Source organism: Staurois parvus, unplaced genomic scaffold, assembly GCF_062004578.1.
Source record: "Staurois parvus isolate SC_StPar_1 unplaced genomic scaffold, SC_StPar_1.0 ptg000750l, whole genome shotgun sequence".
NCBI classification, from domain to species: domain Eukaryota; kingdom Metazoa; phylum Chordata; class Amphibia; order Anura; family Ranidae; genus Staurois; species Staurois parvus.
The window spans coordinates 679,991-701,720 of NW_028318546.1; the positions used below are offsets into that span (position 1 = coordinate 679,991).

General features: G+C 40.9%; 1 protein-coding gene across 1 annotated transcript in view; it reads left to right on the forward strand.

The window, feature by feature from the left end:
- LOC149445010 (putative cation-transporting ATPase 13A4) overlaps window positions 1-21,730 on the forward strand; it is a 116,326-nt gene that overhangs the window by 29,167 nt on the left and 65,429 nt on the right. The window contains exons 6-10 of the mRNA XM_089654305.1: window positions 815-884; window positions 6,023-6,157; window positions 7,399-7,471; window positions 12,931-13,059; window positions 17,373-17,537. Of these exons, the coding sequence (XP_089510431.1) occupies window positions 815-884; window positions 6,023-6,157; window positions 7,399-7,471; window positions 12,931-13,059; window positions 17,373-17,537 (572 nt within the window). The remainder of the gene's footprint in view (window positions 1-814; window positions 885-6,022; window positions 6,158-7,398; window positions 7,472-12,930; window positions 13,060-17,372; window positions 17,538-21,730) is intronic.

Below are 21,730 nucleotides of genomic sequence, written 5' to 3' on the forward strand. Positions count from 1 at the left end.
GAAAAGGAAAGGAGGATACGTTATGAAGAATGATGAAGAGAAGGATGGAGGGAAGCAAAGATGGTTAAGGGAGGGGAAAAGGAAGGGGAAACCGACTAAAACATAATTGTGAACATGAACTATACAGCAAACTGAATTTGTCCGATTGGTCAAAAAGGCTGGCCTAAAGATGCTACTAGGAGTGCTACAGAAACTTGGGGAGCTCTTGGCAGAACATACAAGTTGTGATGAATTACATAGTTGAAGAAAAGCCTTCTCAATTGCTCACTTGTGATCTTCTTCTCCCATACTTGGCACATGCTGTATATTTATTGGCTATGTATTCTATCAAAACCCTATTATCCATTCTCCACTGATTTATAGCCAGGGGTTCCATCAAATAAAGTTTTTATGGCATTATAGAAAATGCTTGTAATAATGAGAACCCATGATGTTTTACCCCTAGATAGCTAATGCCCACATTGCCTCAATTAAATTTCTGGTAGGCGCTGTAGTATCTCAGAACAATCTACCCAAAGGCAGCCAGTGTCAGCATGGGTAGTGAAGCTGTTTTGAAGGACTTGTAAAAATTTGTTAAATGCAGGTTGCAGTTTTACATTTATGTACCTCACAAGGTTAATTCAGAAGTAACTTACTTTCTAAAAAGCCATTCAGCTTTCCCTTGACATTAGAAACATTTTAAAGAGCAAGCAATTCACAAAATATTATTGGTCTGTTTTGCACCAAAAAGAATGCTACCAATAACAAATGCTATCATTTAATCGTACTGCATGATAACCTATGAAAACAATACTGCCCTGTGCTTTATCTCTAGGAGGCTCATCTGTGGGCCAAATATTATTGATGTCGGTATTACTCCAATATGGAAATTGCTCTTTCAAGAGGTAATATTATCATGTTACAATTGTTTTAGAACATGTTGTCTATGTCTCCCGCTCTCTCCTGACTTTTTGACAGTATTGCAGCAGAAGGCACCCCAATATCCCATGTTTGGGTTCTATGTGTTTAAGAATATCTTCATGCACAAGATAAAACAATTACAACTGCAATTTTGTGGGACTTTATGTTGCAGCAATAAGTCTCTCCCTTCCTGTTGTGCAGATTCCATATGTCTGACTGAGTCTTCATTTCCTTGTCTTATATATATTATACCAGTATAGGTGATAATATTACTACAGGTAATCACGTGTGCTTGGTTGTATGTGTGTGTATAGTATACTATATGGCCACATAGCAACAACAAATATTTTATCCCTTTTTTTTTTTTTTACACTAAGGCTCTTAATTTATTTATTCATGAATTAACATATGCATATCAGTGATTACAACTTACTAAGCTGACCTTAGCAATAACATGCAGGTAGCTAGCCCTTCATTCGGGGGCACTCTTATATTCAAACTTTAGCACTTCCTTAGTTGTGCCTACTTTATTTCTAGAGGCCATTTAGGAAGTTGTAATTACTACTGTAATGTGTGTAATTTAATTTACCGTGTATATGCATGCAAACAGTAAAAGCAGAACTACACTGAATCTGAGCATCGCAAACCAAAAAATGCTATTTAATTCATTTTTCATATTCAAAACAAACGCATCCACCCGTCCATGTCTCCAAGCTTTATTTTGTTATCAAATCACTTTGAATAACACCCTCTAGCATTTCTAGTTGTGGCCATCTTGAGTTAGGGAAGATGATTCATGTAGCATTTACTTCCTGCCCTTAGCTCAGTCATGCATGCAGGTAGGTGTGCTTAACTGAGGAATTCTCTCCTTCCCTCCCTCCCAAAGACTCCTGGAATGTATGACATATTTTGCCTTGACCTGGAAAACAGGAAATAACTGAAGCATGAGGAATAAAAATAGTTCATGTTAAATGAGAGAGTGACGTTCTGCTTGAAGCTTAAATACATGCATGAACTGCCTATGAAAAATATTTTTAAAAACACATTTTCAAATATACTGTATGTCTTTAAAAATACATTTAATCTACATTCTTGGAATGCATTTACAAACATATGTAAAATATATGTTAAAAAAAATCTGAAGAATATATTTAAAAAATATATATTTTTAAAAATATTTTTCATATATTTTGTAATATATAAATAACGCATTTCAACATGCAGTATACATATATGTATTGAAATATATTTTGAAATATATTGAATACAGTCAATACTGTAGTATTTCAAATACACAGTATATCAATATATTTGGAAAGAATATTTTTAAAATATATTTTTCTTCCATGTGGGCTACTTGTATTTGTTATACTCTTCAGTCAGTTTTCTAATGCAGACAAACCCAGCAAAAATCTTCGCCAAATCCAGACAATCTACTTTAATGCACTCCAGTCAAAGCAACAAAGCTTGGTAAAGGATGTGACTGTAAAGTGCAGCAGTTTACTGGAAAAGAATTTCTACACTCAGTTCCAGCTGACAACCTTTATTTGTTAGATTCACAGTAGTGTGCACAGCATTGGCTTAGAATGCTTCCTTTCCGTCTCAAGGAAGTACAAAACACGATCAAAAGACTGGTTGAGGAATTACACGATTTGCCAAATGTTTTGGGACACCCCTCCAAATTATTGGATTCAGGTGTTCCAATCACCTCGATGGCCACAGGTGTATAAAATCAAGCACCTAGGCATGCAGACTGCTTCTACAAACATTTATGAAAGAATGGGTTGCTCTCAGGTGTTCCCTGAATTCAAGTGTGGTACCATGATAGGTTGCCACCTGTGCAATAAGTCTATCTGTGAAAGTTACTTGCTACTAAATATTCCACGGTCAACTGTTAGTGGTGGAAGTGGAAGCAACTGCTAACCACAGGCCACGTAAAATGACAGAGCAGGGTCAGCGCATGCCGGAGCACACAGTGCGCAGAAGTCACCAACTGTCTGCCGAGTCAATAGCTAAAGACCTCTAAACTTCGTGTGGCCTTCAGATTAGCACAACAGTGCATAGAGAGCTTCATGGAATGGGTTTCCAAGGCCAAGCAGCTGCATCCAAGCCTTACATCACCAAATGCAATTCAAAGAGTCGGATGCAGTGGTGTAAAGCACGTTGGCACTGGACTCTAGAGCATTGGAGACGTGTTCTCTGGAGTGACAAACCATGCTTCTCTCTCTGGAAATCCGATGGACGTGTTTGGGTTTGACGGTTGCCAGGAGAAAGGTACTTGCTTGACTGCATTGTGCCAAGTGTAAAGTTTGGTGGAGGGGGGATTATGGTGTGGGGTTGTTTTTCCGGGCTTGGCCTCTTAGTTCCAATGAAGGGAACTCTTAAGGCATCAGTATACCAGGACATTTTGGACAATTTCATGCTCCCAACTTTGTGGGAACAGTTTGGGGATGGCCCCTTCCTGTTCCAACATGACTGCGCACCAGTGCACAAAGCAAGGTCCATAAAACATGGATGAGCAAGTTTAGGGTGGAGCAACTTGACTGGCCTGCACAGAGTACTGACCACAACCTGACAGAACACATTTGCAATGAATCAGAGTGGAGAATGCGAGCCAGGCCTTCTGGTCCGACATCAGTGCCTGACCTCACAAATTCGCTTCTGGAGAAATGGTTAAACATTCCCATAGACACACTCTTAAACCTCGTGGACAGCCTTCCCAGAAGAGTTGAAGCTGTTGCAGCTGCAAAGGGTGGGCCAACTCAATATTGAACCCTACGGACTAAGACTGGGTTGCCATTAAAGTTCATGTGCAAGTAGAGGCAGGCGTCCCAATACTTTTGGCAATATAGTGTATATATGTTTTCTTATGATTTCCTAACTGGGTTTAATTGGAGTCCTTTTTACTATGGATGGCCAATTCATCACCTTTTGATTGTCCTAAATATCCAGATGTAGATCAGTCTGTTGTTAAATATTGTAATATAGGAATCCAGGTAATCACAAATTTCCTGTCTGTAAGGGATTTCCAGCAAGACGAACTGCGATCGGAAATGCGCGATCACGCACGTGCACACGCACGGTGAAGATTGCCACCAGATGGCCTATTTAAGGAGTGTCTCTGTTCATGTTCAGTGCTGACTGGTCTTCAGCTCCCCCCTGTGTCCTGCTTGTTTCTGTACGATTCCTCCGTTGCTGACCCGGCTTGTTCCTCACCTGATTTTGATTGCTCTCCTGATACTGGTTCCTGACTTCGGCTCTGCTCCTGACCTTGGCTTTTCCTCCTGATTCTGTACCACGCTGCCCGACTGTTGATGACACTGGCTATTTCATGACACTGCTCCTGTCTCTTGTCCTCACTACCTGACTTGTTCTGCTGCACGCCTGGCAATCTACCAAACCTGCTCTGCCTGCTACCCCTGTGCCAAAATCAGAGGATCTTCGGCCTTCCAAGGTATTCATCTGCAAGAGCTGCAAACAACAACTACTGGCACTCTTGTTCCCCTGGGTCCTAGACTCCCTCTGTTTCAACCTCAGCGGGGTCAGGACTAGTGACACAAGTGAGGCCGACCTCGTCAATTCAGTCTCCCATCAGGTACGTGACACTGTCAATTGGATACATTTATTTTTATTATTATTTGCTCACTAATGATTGTTTGTGCTGTATTTTACAACATTCTGGAAAGAATATCTGAGCTGGATTAGGACCTTCCTTGATCCACCAAAGTCCTACTACTGCTCAGGCTACACCCATATCAGGAATCTTGATGGAAGCTAAACATATCTCTACATTCAATACTTCATTGCTGTCAAAATATGCTTCTGATGATACTCTTCTTTTTAAATGATACTTCATGTGATATTATTAGTCCTTAAAGTGTATGTGTAGCATCCCCTTACTACTGGGAAAATGTGAAAGACCCCCAGATCACTTGTGGGCTAGCATTTCAGTTTCCAGGGCAGGCTTCCTGACACTTTGTGGGGTGAAATGAATTGGGTGCAAGTGACTTGAAAATGTGTTTAAAGACCTTAACACAGCTCAATAAACTCAAGGGGAAAGGGTTATGGCACAGCATACCCACAAATATGCAAAAAGTGTTCAAGACTTCTCTACTAACAGTCAAAACAGGCGATGGATCCTTAAGCTGAGTCTGCCAATCTGTATTGGCAGACTGTTAAGCACAACCAGGTAGCACAATTACCTCCTAGCATGAGCAGCCAGAACGTCCTGTAATGTCGACTGCAAGCAGCCTATAGCCACTCTCCAGGGCATTTTTCGGCAGAGAAGCCTCTTCCCAAAATTTTCCATACAGGCAGTCATTTTCCTGCTCTGCTCCTCCTGGATGTACCCTGCAGCATGGTAGCATACATTTCTTAGTCCCAAGCTAAGACTTCTTTTTAAGCAGCACCCCTTCCTAGGCAGCAAGCCTGTGAGGTAAAAGGCTTCAAGTATAACCTCCTCCCAAGACAAAGCCTGAAAGGACAAAAACTTTCTTCCCCCTTTATGGGAACCTTCTCTTCTCTTTAGAGAAGAGATTATCAGGATGGTTATACATTTCTAGCTAATTATAAGCCCTTTGTCTCTTTGAGATACCAATGGCCCAAGGTTTGTGCATGTAAGTATTTTATATTAAGATACAGTGGTGCAATGGTACGGTCACCTGAAGCCACTGACAAACTTAATTCACTTTACATTTCAGACCTGATCCATTTAAGAAACGCCTAACTAGAGCTTAACACCAAGCATACAATGGATAAAATATACAAATCATATTTATTATCAGCTTTATATTTATTAATATATTGTTAAATGTGTGTGTAGGTAGTATACTGTATATACCTGAATTTAACTTGGTAACAGCCTCTTGGAATCACTGTACAACAGAGAATAGGATTGGGAAAGGGTTAGCAGCACAATGAGCTAACCAGTTGTGCTTCAGTGCAAGGAGCAGATGACAGGGGGATGAGCTTATCTACTTCCCTTTTTTCACCCAAAGGCTGGGGTAGGGATAAGACCTTTACAGACCATACAGTATGTGTATTTGTTGTTTGCCTGAAGTTTGGTTGTATTTTTAATTTTATTAATTCTATTACAATTCTGAATAACTATTGTTTTTTTTAGGTGTTGAGTCCATTCTATGTGTTCCAACTGTTCAGTGTGTGCCTTTGGTTTGCTGAAGAATATATAGAATATGCTGTGGCAATTATTATTATGTCATTAATTTGTATTGGCCTCGCTGTGTACACACTACGACAGGTATGTTTTCCTGTTTTAGATATTTAGTTAAAATTGATGCACATGTTATGCCTTTGAGTGGATTAGATGCCACCATTCTGCTCATTGGCAGAGTCACCATTTACACATTGACAGAGCAGTGTTTGTACAGGTGGACAATATCTGCATGCATGCTCCTTAAAATCACGTGTTTCCCAAATAGAATTTCCACAAGCACCTTAAAGCTTGTGCATTTTTTTTTAAAATTCTGTAATTGAACAACTTCAGACTACAACTATACAAACAACTATCTCCAGCCAAAACTCATTCTTTTGGTTTGGATATACTTGGGAGAATTAAACAATATTATCATGTTTTTATTTGTGTCTGTGATACTGGTGAGGATTCAGGAACAAGTTATAGAAAGGACAGGTACAGTAATTACCTGACCCATTCCTTTTTTTACCTAGAAAAATGTTTTTTTTCCACTCTGGTGAGATTATCTGCCTGATCTTCTGTTTCTGAGGTTTGGTACTCTTAAGACTCCTATTTGCTATTGGAAGCACATTCATTTGCCTAGATTCACCTGTATTTGCATTGCACAATTCCCCATCAGTGGGAACAGGTGATGAATGTAATGAACATGTGCAACAATAAGTTCATGGAACAAGCAGGAATGAACATGGTGGGTTCTTGACAGGACCGAACCACTGATAACAATCGATGGTTTGTTGAATGTGCAAAAGAGGATTGGGCACAATGTCTGTAACATTCACCATGTTACTGAGGCATGGTTTTCTCAATAGAAAAAAAGTAAAATTCAGATGTGTAGTGAATGTAATTCACTTTCATGAATGTTTAACTATGATGCAATTTTCAACAGGCAACAAAAACTGGTAAAAGTTTTTTTTTTTTTTTTTTTTTAAATATCTCTTAAAATTGTAGGTTGATGTGGCTTGTAACATTTTCCACGCCAAGCATTCACAGGGCTGTTTGGTCCTGTCTTGGTCAGATGTCATCAATTTCTTTGCATTGGTAAAGTAAGGCTATGTACATGCACAAATCTCTATAGTGTTTTCTGCATGTCTTTAGCAATCTACTTCAAAGGAATACATTTCCAACCCCAATTTTTACACCAAATAAATATGTATTGAGATACTTATATTAGGGTTAGATAGTTACATTTATTCACTGACTGTAGGTAAACTATTAAGTAATACAAATGCTCTAATTTATACCTTGCTGTGCTGTTCTAACACTGTACACCCTTCCCCTATTTACAGCAATCCGCTAAACTGCACAGATTAGTTGAATCTCATAATAACATCAAGGTTTCTGTGTACGGAAAACAGAAAGGTGAGTTGTATGTAGTGACAAAACAGCACTCCCTTAGTTTATTTTCACTTCATTTCTTGCCAGCATTGAGAAAAGATTGCATAGGCAAAATGTTTATAGGAATGTAAATTATTATAGCATTAAATAAGATTATTGTTAATTTTTATTTTTGTTTGATGAGGTTCTGTCTGAAGACCTAAGATGGCTGAAAAAAGTGTTTTAAGGATAAGTTCACCTTTTAGACAAAAATAATAAATGCACATTTTTTTTGCAGGTAAAAAAATGTGCATTTTACTACTTTTGTCTACAGGAGCCTGGAAAGCATTGCACCAGTGATCAGTAAATCACTGATGCCATGCAGATCTACTGCAGAACTGTCAGAATATGTACGAGCAAGCAGATATTTTGACAGGAAGCTTCAATGAGTGCTCCACAGTGCTGTGGTAGTTCATTGAAAACTACAAGCCGACAGCCGCTAAGGCTGTCGGGACTTGCAGTTAATTCATTCATGGAAGCCTGTGAATGAGTGACGAGGCTGTGTGAATTATGTGAAATTGTGCTGACTTCAATCATCCAATCATGTGTGAGCAATTTTTTTTCCCCATTGCACACAATAGATTTTTTCCAATGTGAATTTTCACTTAGTTTCACTTCAGTTACTTCATTTCACTGATGTTTCACTAGTGACAATGCAGTGCTCCTTTGGTAGATCAAGCCCAATGTTTTATGCCAGAATTACCTGCCTGACTACCTCAAGAACAGGTGTGGACTGACAACTCATGGGGCCTCCGGGCAATAGGGGATCGTGGGGCCCCTGTGTCCTTGCCTAAACTCAAAAAAGCCTATGAAATGGTACCAGGTGCATCTCATGGGGCCCCCTACTGACCCTGGGCCCTCAGGCAGTACCCGAGTTTCCAAATGGTCAGTCCGCCCCTGCATCTTTTTGTTGTGAAAAACGCTCTAGCAATTTATAAATTACCATGGCTGTAACCCTTACCTACTCTACTCAGCAATAAAAATGTATTTGCTATTTGTGACTCTGCTTGAGAGTAGTACCCTTGTTTGCTCTCATTGTGTGAGCTGCAGTAGTCGCAGATTTGAAGTTTAAAATTCTAGAATACTATTTAGTTGTCAGCTAAATGGTAACTGTCATTTGTCATGGGTGGGTCTAATTTTTCTTTGCCTTAAGCTGACTAATTATCCTTTTTACATTTTTGAAATTCTTATTATTGAGTTATTAATCACACATGTAGGGTTGCTGGTGACAGTTTTGTGGATGGAAATCCATTAAAATGTTGTGGCTATTGTGGAACAGCAGGAAGAGGAAGTCATTTTGTGTGGGATTATTCCGGATAACGATGTAAATAACTACCTTTATAAATGAAGTAACAAAGTTGGACTCACATTAGAATAATGGCATTGTAAGCAAACCTAGCACTGGCAGCGTTCTTTTGCTAATTTTGAGGTTAAACCTACATTTGTATGATGCACAAGTCAAATGTCAAACAGTTTTTCAGTTTTCCATCTGTTGTGAAATGTGCCACAAGAACAGGTTTAGTTATGTTGATTTAGACACTATTTGTAACATAATTGTATCATCGATAAGTATAATGTTTTTTTCATTCTATTGTATTTTTTTTTTCATTCTATTGTAGTTTAATTCAGAAAAGCTCAGTACTATCTGTTTGCTTGTTATTAGTTTGTACATACATAAATGACTAAGTAAAACACACCTAGCTCTATGATATTAAATGGGGATAATAAAAGTGTTCTGGTAACATGACCTAAAATAGTGGATTTTTTACAACAAGAATTAGAATTAATATAATTTAGATTGCTAGTTATTTCTGTAACTAACTATGGCTAAATTTATTTATAGAGGAAAAAAAGACCATTTTTTTAGCAATTTGTCCAAAAGTACCAGGGTCTGGAGCAACAGGTGGGCCCAATAAATTCAGCTACCGCAGGCTTGTTTATACCAGAACCCGTGGCTTTGTTTAACCACTTGCCTACTGAGTACTTTTACCCCCTTCCTGCCCAGGCCAATTTTCAGCTTTCAGTGCTGTAGCAGTTTGAATGACAATTGTGCGGTTATGCAACACTGTACCCATATTAAATTTCTATAATTTTTTTTCACAAACATAGAGCTTTCTTTTGGTAGTATTTAATCAACACTGGGTTTTTTTATTTTTTCTAAACAAAGGAAAAAAGACCAAAATTAAAAAAAAACAAAAACGTTTTAGTTTCTATTATAAAATTTTGCAAACAGGTAAGTTTTCTCCTTCACTGATGAGGCGGCACTGGTGGGCATTGATGAGGAGGCACTGATGAGGCTACACTAACTGGCACTGATAGGCGGCACTGAGGGGCACTAATAGGCAGCACTGAGGGGCACTAATAGGCAGCACTGAGAGGCACTGACTGGCGGCACTACTGGGCACAGATTGGCAGCAATGATGAGCACTTTTGGAGCTGCACTGACAATCAGGGCACTGATAATCTGTGCCCTGATTATCAGTGTAGATGTCCCTTTTCACAGTTGCCAGTTATCAGCAGTACTTTCCTCGCGCTGTGACAGTACGGCCGATAACCGGCAAGTGTGTTTACACGAGGATCAGCTGTGATTGGGCACAGCTGATCACATGATAAAAGGCGGCTGTGATTGGCCCTTTACTGTCATGTGATCAGCTGAGGCCAAAGGACACAGCGATCACAGAGAGTGCCGGGTGTGCGTTGCTGGGGGCACGCGGGTGGCGCATTCCGGGTTGGGCGTCGTGATGCCCTCCCAGAACTGGATGACTGCTCTCTAGCCATTATTCAGCTATAGCCCAGTCAGGAAGTGGTTCAATTTTAACAGGAGCATTGACAGCAACTCCTACTGTATATAAACTACCCTTCAAAACAGGCAACCAACTACTCCTGGCAATTTAAGATGCTTCTTCCAAGGTGGTGCCTATACACATGAGCTTACCTTTCCTCATGGAAAACTGGCCCTACCTAGGAAGAGCTGTGTTTTGAGTATGTCCTAGATAATAACATTGATGAAGGTCAACAGCACCCAAAAATTATTTTTCAGTTTTACATGGAAAATTGAGTTTTTACAGAATTAAACTTTTAGTGGCCTATAACATAATGAGTTTGCCAATGGGACAATGGCAGAAATAATTTACCATGAATGGTCATTATGGATATCTGATCATGTAATTTGGAATTTATAATGTCCCTATGGTATTTCAAGAATTGTTGAACATTGTTTTCAAGGGTTTTTTGTAGAAAGTTTTAGTGATACTTTGAACTTCTCAAGTCTCTGCAGAAATGTAGCAGCTCGGACAGAAAGGGGCATTTAAACAAAGTTAAAATATGCCTGTTCAACTTCCCTCGGGTTACCCTCTTAGGGTATTTTTTGTGTAGTGCCCCTCTAGTTAGCCAGGGGGAGCTAGCTAGGTTTTATTAGTTATAGGCTGGATAGCAGCCTGGGATGAATCAGCCAGGTTAACGTTAGTTCAGGGCTGAGGGCTCTGAAGGTCAGTTTCCTGATACCTCCCCTTGCTCTAGAAGCTTGAGGCTTGGCATGGGGGCAGGACAGCACTTAAATAGGAGAGAGCCTGGTCAGGAGTGGGAGTAGTGTCGGGTGGAAGATGAAGTTAAGGCTGGACTGTGGAGCCTGGGAAAGGGGCCTACCTGCAGACAGGAGCTGGAAAGGAGGATCTCTCAGCCTCCCCATTCCCTGAGAGAGAACCATTTGTAGAGCAGAGAAGGAGATCGCTAAGCATAAGCCTGGGAGGGGGCCCAGGGAAGGGCTCACCTGCAGACAGGATCTGGGAAGGAGGATCTCTCGGCCTCAACCATCCCCTAAGAAAGGACACCCTGGAAAGCAGGGAAGGAGCAAGCCCAGCATAAGTCCTGAAGGCAGAAACCAATCCACAAGTGTAATCTTACACCCCCTGGGCCACATAAGGGGATGAGAAACCCAACTATCTCCTCATCTGGGACTGCTTTACTAAAATGGCAGCTTCTGGGTCCCCTTGTCCAGGGATTTCCTCAGGCAGCTGGGTGAAGAGAATTCATCTGGGGTCTGAGATGGTATACCAGGAGGGCTGGAGAGCTCTTCAAGAAGAGACTTTGTCTATGGACTTGTACACAGTTGCTAAGGCATTTGTCTTCATGTTCACAATTCCAACATATTCAGAATTAAATTCAGGATCTTCTTCTTATGGAAGATTATCTGAAAAGCAAAAAGTGCTTTTTCCAGTCTTACAGAAATTAAGGCCAGACTAATGTATTGCTCATATAGTTCTTGGCATAGAGTGGCAGGATTGTCAAGGGAGGCATATAGCCACCCATACCTCATGTTTTTGACTGTCAACATGAATCCTTGTACAATAAAGATTCTATTTTGTTTTCCCACCTGCTCGTCTTGCTTGGACATAAGTGTGCGTCTGTGGTTCAATATTGCTTTCCCATCTGCTCATCTTGCTTGGACTTAAAGTGGTTCCAAAAACTAAAGGTGTTTTATCTTAATTCATTCTGTGGAAGTGGCCTTACTATGTGGGCAAGTGTACAATCCAAACTCGCACGCTCCTGCGTTAAAAATGGCTGCGTATACCTGCCTGATGAAGGGGTCCTGCGAGACTCCGAAACGTTGCCTTGCTGTAACTATGTGATTGTTCATCAAAGCTTTTGGACTCATATTGGTGATCCTTGGTGTGCTGGTGACATTCTCCCTTACTATGTGGGCACTCGCCTAAAAAGAGGGGGTAGGATCTCCGGCAGGGGAGCTAAGAAGAGGAGGATTGGGGCTGCTCCGTGCAGAACCACCATAGCATAGAGCAGGTGAGTATCACATGTTTATTATTCTAACAGAAAAAGGGAAGCTTTAGTACTTTAAACTTTTACTATAAAAGGATAGTTCACCTTTATCAAAAAGCTGCTTATGCAGATGAGGGGTGTCTATAGATAAAAACAAACTGTGAAGTTATGACTAAAGTTGAATAATGCCCTTGCTATAGGTGTAGGCCATTTAGATACCTCCTGAAGACTGACTGAAAAACTCCCAGGGCATTGCTAGATGAGGACTAGTCATTACTACTCACCTCCACCATCACAGTAGTGAGCTCTCAGATGCTGAGCTCAGAGCTACTGCATCAGAGGAGAGAGAGCATGTGAGGGGCTTTGTTTCAGAGAAAAAGCTCACTCCTGTGATAGTGGAGGCAAGCAGTAATGACTAGGCCTCACTTAGCAACATCCTGGGAATATTCAAGTCAGGCTTCATGAGGTACATAAATGGCCTACATCTATAACAAGGGTATCATTGAACTTTAGTCAGAGACACACAGTTTATTATCTACAGACACCCCTTATTTGCAGAGGCAGGTCTCTGGTAAAGGTGAACTTACACTTTAAGTGTGGGTTTCAGGTATTGAAATTATTTCATACTAAATTGGTTAATGACATGTCATCTGTCCCTATTATCCCTGCAGGTGTTTATGCGGAAGAGTCCTGTCACTTGGCCCCTGGTGATGTCATTGTGATTGAAAGAAATGCTCTTCTGCCTTGTGATGCACTGCTTATCAATGGAGCCTGTATAGTGAATGAGAGCATGCTTACAGGTATAACATCTATTCTTTCAAGGTGGTGATAATTGTCTGTCCTTGCTACATGAAATCTTTTTATGACTTTTATATTGTGACTATAATGTGTACAGGTAGGGAAGGAAAACCTTGCCTGAACAGCCAAATTTCACAGGCTTTGTTTTCCCAACAGATTTCCCTTGTAAAAATCTGATAGTCTGCAAAATTCAATTGTAAGAGAGCTTTTTTTTTTTTTTTTTATAAACGGGTTTTAAGATACTGAAGAAAATTTGTAGTATTTAAAAACTAATTTTCAGGTAGATATACTGTATAAAAGGTCAATGTAGTTGTATTCATAAAAAAAAAATATATTTTTTTTAATGCATCTGAATTTGTCTTGATGTGCACCTCCTGTAATCCCACAACACAGTAACGCTTGGACTTGGAAATTGAGAACTAAAAGCCAGTCAAGCTTCTGTTTGCTGTGCGGTGCACATGTACTGACAAGGAATATGCTGAAGAGATTGCAGAGTGGTGACTGATCCGTGTGCTACTGCTTCCTTATTGTCCAATCAGCAGGATGGGGGTGTGTTCTTCTCTAAGCTATATTACTGCAATGAAGGTCAAGGAAATGATTATGTAATATTTTTTCAGGAAAGGGGATGAAATAGTGTACAGTAAACATGTATTTTTTTTAGTTACTATTACAGTGTTTACTCTGAAGTAATTTGTATATGTATTTCACAGTTTTACATGCTTGCTTTTCTGTATTTTTGTTTTTGTATGCAGTGGAATTTGTAGATATTTTGTCACATAACCTGTATGCAAAGCCTAAGATGACGAGGGTGGCCTTTTGCACAGTTCCTGTCTGAGCAGCCCTGGATGTTGGGGCAGGCACTACAGGGGTGAAACAAAGTCACAAGTGCCCAGGTGTAGACACTGTGAGCAGGAACTTGAGAGCACTGATATCTGATAAGCACAGCTATAGCTGGTGATTCACTTCAAAAATACCACAGTCCAGTTGATGGTGGAGTCAGGTCCCACAACTGGTTGATTATGCGGTCCTAGTGTCATTCCACTTGGCTGTCAATTAGAAGGAACAGGCATAAGTTGGCAGCAATCCAGTAGCAAGGTAAAGAGTCACTTGGAAGAAGCATGGACAGTAGTCCAGGCTGGGGTAGGTAGCGAAGGTAGACCGCAAACATGAGCAGGCAAGAGTAATCCAAGAGCAAGGTCATAGAGGAAGCTGGGTCAGTAACAGGATCAAGGATGGACATCAAGAATGGATCACTGGAACAAGGCTGAAGACCATACAGTAAAGAACTAGTGCAGAGTTCAAGTTTAATTAGGCTGCTTGGCAGCAGTGGGCGTGCACTTATTCATACGTGTGGGCAAATGTGCAGTCTGTCTGCTATGCTCATAGAAATGTTTACCCCTATGCCTACGCACACGTGCATTAGCCAGACAGAGTGTCTTAGCCGAATGGCTGGCTACATGTTACTGACATATTTGTGGATTGGCCATATGAGGCAGAGAAGATCATGATTACTACCATTACAATCATTTAACTCTTTACTTAACAACTGTTCATTGAAGATATAAATCACATAAGGAGCGTGTTGTTTTTAGTGGATCCCTTGACATACCGTATTTATTCGAGTATAACGCGCAAAATTTTAAACCAAAAAAAGAAATCAAAGTTTGGGTGCGCGTTATAAACGAGGGTTGGTGTGGGGTGACGCAGTGGCGGCCGATCCATTGAGGGCGCAGGCGCTCACTGTACGCGAAGAAAAAAAAAACGTCCCCTGTGCCGGCCCCGCCCCTTTAAGGGGCGGCGAAAACAGGGGATCGTTTTTTTTTTCTACGTCCCCTTGTCGCGTACAGTGGGCGGCCCGAACTGGCGAGATGCACTGGTGGGGTGACGCAGTGGCGGCCGGTCCATTGAGGGCGCATGCGCTCACTGTAGAAAGAAAGAAGAAGAAAAAACGTCCCCTGTGCCTCTTCATTTCGTATGGTCGCTTCTTCATTTCCTTTCCTCGCCCACACGTTACGGTAAGCATTGCTGTTTTGCTGTGTTCTTCATTTTATAATCATATTCAGTGTAGTGTTCTTCATATTATTTATTGATATACTGGTACCCGTCAGATGGCAACTCAGGGAATCAAGAGAAAACGTTCTGCATATGACGCTTCATTCAAGCTCAAAGTTGTTGGTCATGCTGAAATTCACGGAAATCGAGCAGCTAGGCGAGAATTCACTGTACCAGAGACGAATGTTAGAGAATGGAGAAAACAGAAAGTCGTCCTGAAAGATATGAATAAAACCAAAAAAGCACAACGAGGGAGACAAGCCATGTACCCAGACATGGAGAAGGAACTTTATGAATGGATCATTGACCAAAGAAGTAGTGGGTACATTGTCACATCACTCCACATTAGACTTCAAGCCCAAAAGTTTTGCAAAGATTCAACCTTCAAAGCCTCTAATGGATGGACACAAAAGTTTATGAAAAGGCATGGACTTGTAATACGCCAGAAAACAAAGATAGCGCAGAAGCTGCCAAATGATTTAGCAGAGAAGATCACTTCATTCCATACCTTTATAATCAACCAACGCAAGCAGATTAATTTTGAAATTTCACAGATAGGCAATATGGATGAGACCCCCATGTGTTTTGACCTACCAGGCAACAGGACAATTGACAGCAAAGGGAAGCACACAGTCCAGATTAAAACCACAGGCCATGAGAAAACTCATTTTACGGTTGCGTTATCCTGTATGGCAGACGGTTTTAAACTTAAACCAATGGTGATTTTTAAAAGAGAGACTATTCCAAAAGGAGTTAAATTTCCACCAGGTGTCGTGATCCATTGTCATCCTAAAGGATGGATGGATGAGAAGGGCATCATTTTATGGTTAAATAAAGTTTGGAATACTAGACCAGGCACACTACTGAAGAAATCCATGCTTGTATGGGACCAGTTCCGCTCACACCTGACAGACACTGTGAAAGACAAACTGAAAAGTCTAAAGACATTTCAAGCTGTGATTCCAGGTGGACTAACCTCTATTCTTCAGCCACTCGATGTTGTTTTAAACAAACCCTTCAAAGACAGAGTCAGGGAAAAGTGGATTACCTGGATGAAATCCGAAGACAAAGAATTGACTGCAAAAGGAAACCTCAAGAAACCTGGCCTATCTCTCGTGACATCTTGGATTAAAACATCATGGGAAGACATGCCAAAAGAAATGATCATCAAGAGTTTTTTAAAGACAGGCATCAGCAATAAAATGGACGGCACAGAAGACGACCTGCTGTGGAATTCAGACTCAGAAGAAAGCGAAGAAGCTGGAGAAACAGATGTTCCTGCCAACTGGGACACTGATGATAAATTAACTCTAGAAGAATGGGAACAACTCTTTAGTGTATCTGATGATGATGAATCTGACTTTGAAGCATTTTAAATAAATATTGTTACCGGTAATTTTATTTCGGTATTGTGTTTACCTTGTCAATAAATGATTTTTATCATGGCCGCACGTGTTCAACAACGTTTGTCAATTACAATGCTTGGTCTGAGCCGAGGAAAAGTGAAACAAAATTTTATACCGATTTTTAATCGAAAATTAGGGGTGCGCATTATACACGTGTGCGCGTTATACTCGAATAAATACGGTATATCATTACAAACTATTCATATAAACATACACAGAGTATTTACACTAAACTGATCTCTTTTAAATGAGCTTCTTTAAAATAGCTGTACATTCTCGTGTGTGTAGAGCTATTTTCTATTATTTTTGATAGAGCTGTAGCAGTTTAATTTTTTTTTTGTTACTGAATCTTTTATGAAATGAAGAAAATTATTCATTATTGATTTTTGGAAAGCAGTCATAATTTGGAAAATAATGTTGATCGTGATATAGATCAAATCAAAAGCCAACAGGAAACAGAGGTGTAGCACATCAGAAGAAAATACAGTATAAGAGGAAAAATAAAGGTTGCTGAAAATAGAAGAGTATGATTGGCATTGATAAGCTTTTGGGTCGTATCTAATCTCTTCAAAATGTACAATACATTTCACAAGGAGAAACATGCATTAGTATATGCCCTGGAAGATGTCGTGTGCATTTCAATATGAAATATAGTTCAGGCATGGTGTTTCTGAGACTTAATCTAGGCTAATGCAGCTAATCTTTAGGATTACATATAACTGTGGAAGATCTTGAATCCTTCATGAGTTCAGCTTGTACATTTTGGTTGCAGTTCTGTAACAAAGCACACTGAGCCTTTTAAATCCCTCTGAATGCTTGTATTCAAATGGTTAACTATACGTCTCTAATGGTTGCAGGTGAAAGTATCCCAGTTACCAAGACTCCTTTGCCGAAAACAGACAACACAGAACCATGGAAGGTTCACAGTGTACATGACTACAAGAGACATGTTCTCTTCTGTGGAACAGAGGTCATCCAGACCAAAGCTGTAGACCATGTGAAAGCTATTGTACTTAGAACAGGTACTGTAATATTTACCTAATGATGGCTTAAGATTTAAATAGTAAGATTTTAATAATAAGGAAAGTAACTTAATGTACATGATAAGATACTGTGTATACAGTAGCCCATAGTTAATTTGTGTGTGTGTAAAAGGAAGGAGGGGAGGCTGAAAAATGATCAGCACCGGGTGCCAGATACACCATTGGACCCTGAGAAACTTTAACTATTGGGAACTGCAGTTGGCACAATTACAGTGTATGCGCGGTAAGGTATTTAAAGGTCCTTTTTTTGTGTGGGATGGATTCACCATCAGGGCTGCTATGTGCAGTAGGTTAGAAACACTGCAGTGAGGGGGAGACCTTCAGGCAGGCAGTATGAGGCCCCATGAGTTATAATAATGGCCTTGGCTACACTTTAATCTGTAGACCCAAATAGACATATCCTGTCCTTGATTTGGTAACTTCACCTCTGCTCTCATTCGGCCGCCCTACAGTCAAGCTCTTCTTCTTTACTCCATACAATTGAAAAATGGAGGACTCACATTGAACATTGATATCACTGTGAATATGTTATTAGTTTAGTATCCATACAGCTGGGCTTCTCCTTCTGACGTGTTTTAATTGTTCTAAAAGAGCCCAGTTATACAGTTGCTGAATTTTGATCCATGGGTAGAATTGAGAAGGCCTGGGGAAAAAAATTGAAACATTGGTGAAAATTTTTTTTTTGTTTATTTTTTCCAAAGCCGTTTTTGTTTTTTTCAGGAAAAATTGGAAAAATAATGAAAACAATGTGTTTTTTTTTTCTCATGATTTAACCATTTCCAGAATTGTGAAGTCTCCTATGTATGGGCACTGTGGTTCAACAGAAGCTGATCGACTGATCAACTTCTGTTCCACCAGCCTTTTGGAAAATTTCCACTTGATCAGCTATCACTTAAAACCTGCAGTGTTGACCTGTGAGACTTCCCCACATCGAATGTGTGGATGGGGGAATCAAGTCCGTTTTTCTTTCAACCCACTGATTGAGCGAAAAAAAAAAAAAAAAAAAGACCTATCTATAGCCCGCTTAAAATAAGCCAGATGAATGTTCCCATGTGGGTGTGAGTACAAGTAGACACTCAACTTACAAAATTCTACAGCTGTATTGATGTTTAGTGTGAAGCCAAAGGTATGGATGAGCTGAGGAGTGATTGCATACCCATGTCTGCAGTTATTGGAAGTATGAAGCAAAGGAGAGAAGAGTGGCTTCTTCGAGTGTCACCCTAATCATCTTGTTGCACTACAGAGTGACATTAAAGCTGAAGTTTAATCTGCTTAGATTTTGCCTTCACTTCCTCTCCTGTATATTTGATCTCCAGCCTGTCTGGCATGTGACCTGAATATCAACTCTTCACCTCCCTTATCCTGCACATCTGTACATTAACCCTCTCATTTCCATTCTTCCACTATATGGGACCTGTACATTTACCCCTACTCTTCCTCCTCCCCACGCTGTATGATATATACATTTTTCTGGTGCACCATTACCAAGCTCCATGTTTTAACCTCTGCAATACAAGCATGTCTCACTTTCAAAAAATCTTGAGGTGTCTACTACCAAACAGGGGGGGGGGTTTGTACTGCATGTTAATTTGATACACTATATTGCCAAAAGTATTGGGACACCCCTCCAAATCATTGGATTCAGGTGTTCCAATCATATATATGGACAAAGGTGTATAAAATCAAGCACCTAGGCATGCATACTGCTTCTACAAACGTGTGAAAGAAAGGGTTGCTCTGAGGAGCTCAGTGAATTCATGCGTGGTACCATGATAGGTTGCAACTTGTGCTATAAGTCCGTGTGTGAAATTTCCTTGATACTAAATATCCTACGGTCAACTGTTGGTGGTATTATAACAAAATGAAAGCAACTGGGAATGTATCAGTTGTGCCCACAGAGATGGACGCAGTCTTCCATTTTGTTAAGAATTTTCCATGTTGTACCATTTCTCACTCCCAAAGCAGGCTGCCTCCTCCAATCATCCCCCCCTCCCTCTCTGTTGAGTGACATGTGGTCTGTTTGATGCAGAGTTCAAAAAGGCATCGAAACCCAGTGGGAGAGCGTCCTGGCTATAAAACCTCATCAGCTAGGTGCCCCCATCTGGTAGCTGTGCAAACTGGGATATTGTAAAAGCGTAAACCAAGTCCTTCATGGGAGTTCAAAGACATTCCTGAGAAAGCATAAAACAAGACACCACATTCAACATCTATTTCACCCCAGACACAACCAAACAACTCGTACACTCCCTCATCATCTCACACCTGGACTATTGCAATTCCCTTCTCACTGGCCTACCCAAACGAACGCTATCCCCACTCCAGTCGATCCTGAACTCAGCGGCTAGACTCATCCACCTCACCAACCGCTGCACATCCGCCTCCCCCCTCTGCCAATCCCTTCACTGGCTCCCAGTTGCCCAACACATCAAATTTAAACTGCTTACTCTCACCTACAAAGCCATTCACAACGCCGCCCCAAACTACTTAACCGACCTGATACCCAAATACTACCCTACCCTTGCCCTCCGCTCCTCACAGGACCTCCTACTCTCTAGCTCCCTGGTCTCCTCCTCCCACGCCCGATTGCTGGACTTTTCTAGGATTTCCCCCATCCTCTGGAACTCCCTACCCCGATCCATCAGACTGTCACCTACCCTCCTCACCTTCAGGCGCACCCTAAAAACCCTCCTCTTCAGGGAAGCCTACCCCAACCTCACCTAACACCTGACCTCACCTAACAACTAACCACCTCCACTCCTCCCACCACTCCATCCCCCACAGCCATTTCCTCCTGTACCACTTTCCCTTCCCTCCTAGATTGTAAGTTCGAAAGAGCAGGGCCCTCGAACACCTCGTGTATTGTATTGTTACTGTCTTGTCTCATGTTCTGTCCCCCTTGCTACTGTACAGCGCTGAGCAAACCCTTTGGCGCTATAAATACTGTATAATAATAATAATTAAAAAAAAAAAAAAAATATATATATATATATATATATATTGGCTACCTACATCTGTTTCTGTAAATATTCTTATTGCACCGTGGTTTTAGATTGGCTAGTCCTTTGGTTACGAGTTTGGTGAGAAGGGCAGGGGTCTGACGCCGTGATCGTCACATATTGGCTGGCAGCGTACGTGGGATAGTTTGCATTAGAGCTTCAGTGCATTGTTAGGAATTAGCTCTGCACTGAAGGATTGTAACCTTTGTGGAAACAGTCCTTAGAAACAAGTGGTGCATATTCTTTACATATATATATATATATATATATATATATATATATATATATATATATATATATATATACACACACAGAGAGAAAGAGAGACATATAGCAACAGCTCCTTCCTTTTTCTACTTTCTATTCTATCTTTGCTTGCAATTATGCCTGGTGACGCAGAATACAGGAAAATGAGCAAAAGTGATTTAAGTACTGAGAGAGAAGCTGCGGAACGCCAGGCAGCGGTGGCCAGAGAGGCTGTGGAATGCCAGGCAGCGGCGGACAGAATGCCAAGCAGCGGCTGACAGAGAGGCTGCGGAACGCCAGGCAATGGCGGCCAGAGAGGCTGTGGAATGCCAGGCATCGGCAAACAGAACGGAATACCAGGCAGCGGCTGAGAGAGAGGCGGTACAGAGGGAAGCTGATCGGCACGAACTGGGGATGACGAGGCTCCAGCCACAGCGACAGGTTCAGAACCTCTGGTCCCTAGAGCGCAGGAACGCCTCTCCAGTTATGGACCCAGCAGCCAAATTTCCAGCAATGAAAAAAGACAGTGACATTGACATGTATTTACTGTCATTTGAAAAAACTTACTGAAAAGTGTTGAACTGTTTCTAAAGCTTTTTAATGCAAATTACAAATTCCTGCCGCTGAAAAGCGCTACTGTGTGTGTTTAACCCTCTGTATAACCTGCCTGCAGTGACAGTGGTATACAGACGATTATTTCAATCATCATAGTGTTATTGCTGATATTGTCGAGTTTCCTCTTTCTCTGTAAAAAAAAGGAGGTAGTGGCAGTGTGAAGGGTTAATTGCATAATTAACCTGACCTAGTAACAATTGCGCTCAGGCTGCTGATACATCGATTGTGGTCCATTAGCTGGAAAATTGTTGTGCAAGGTGCAGCTGGGCGTGGCATTGTTACGCACGTGACATTGCGGTTTTAGATTGGATAGTC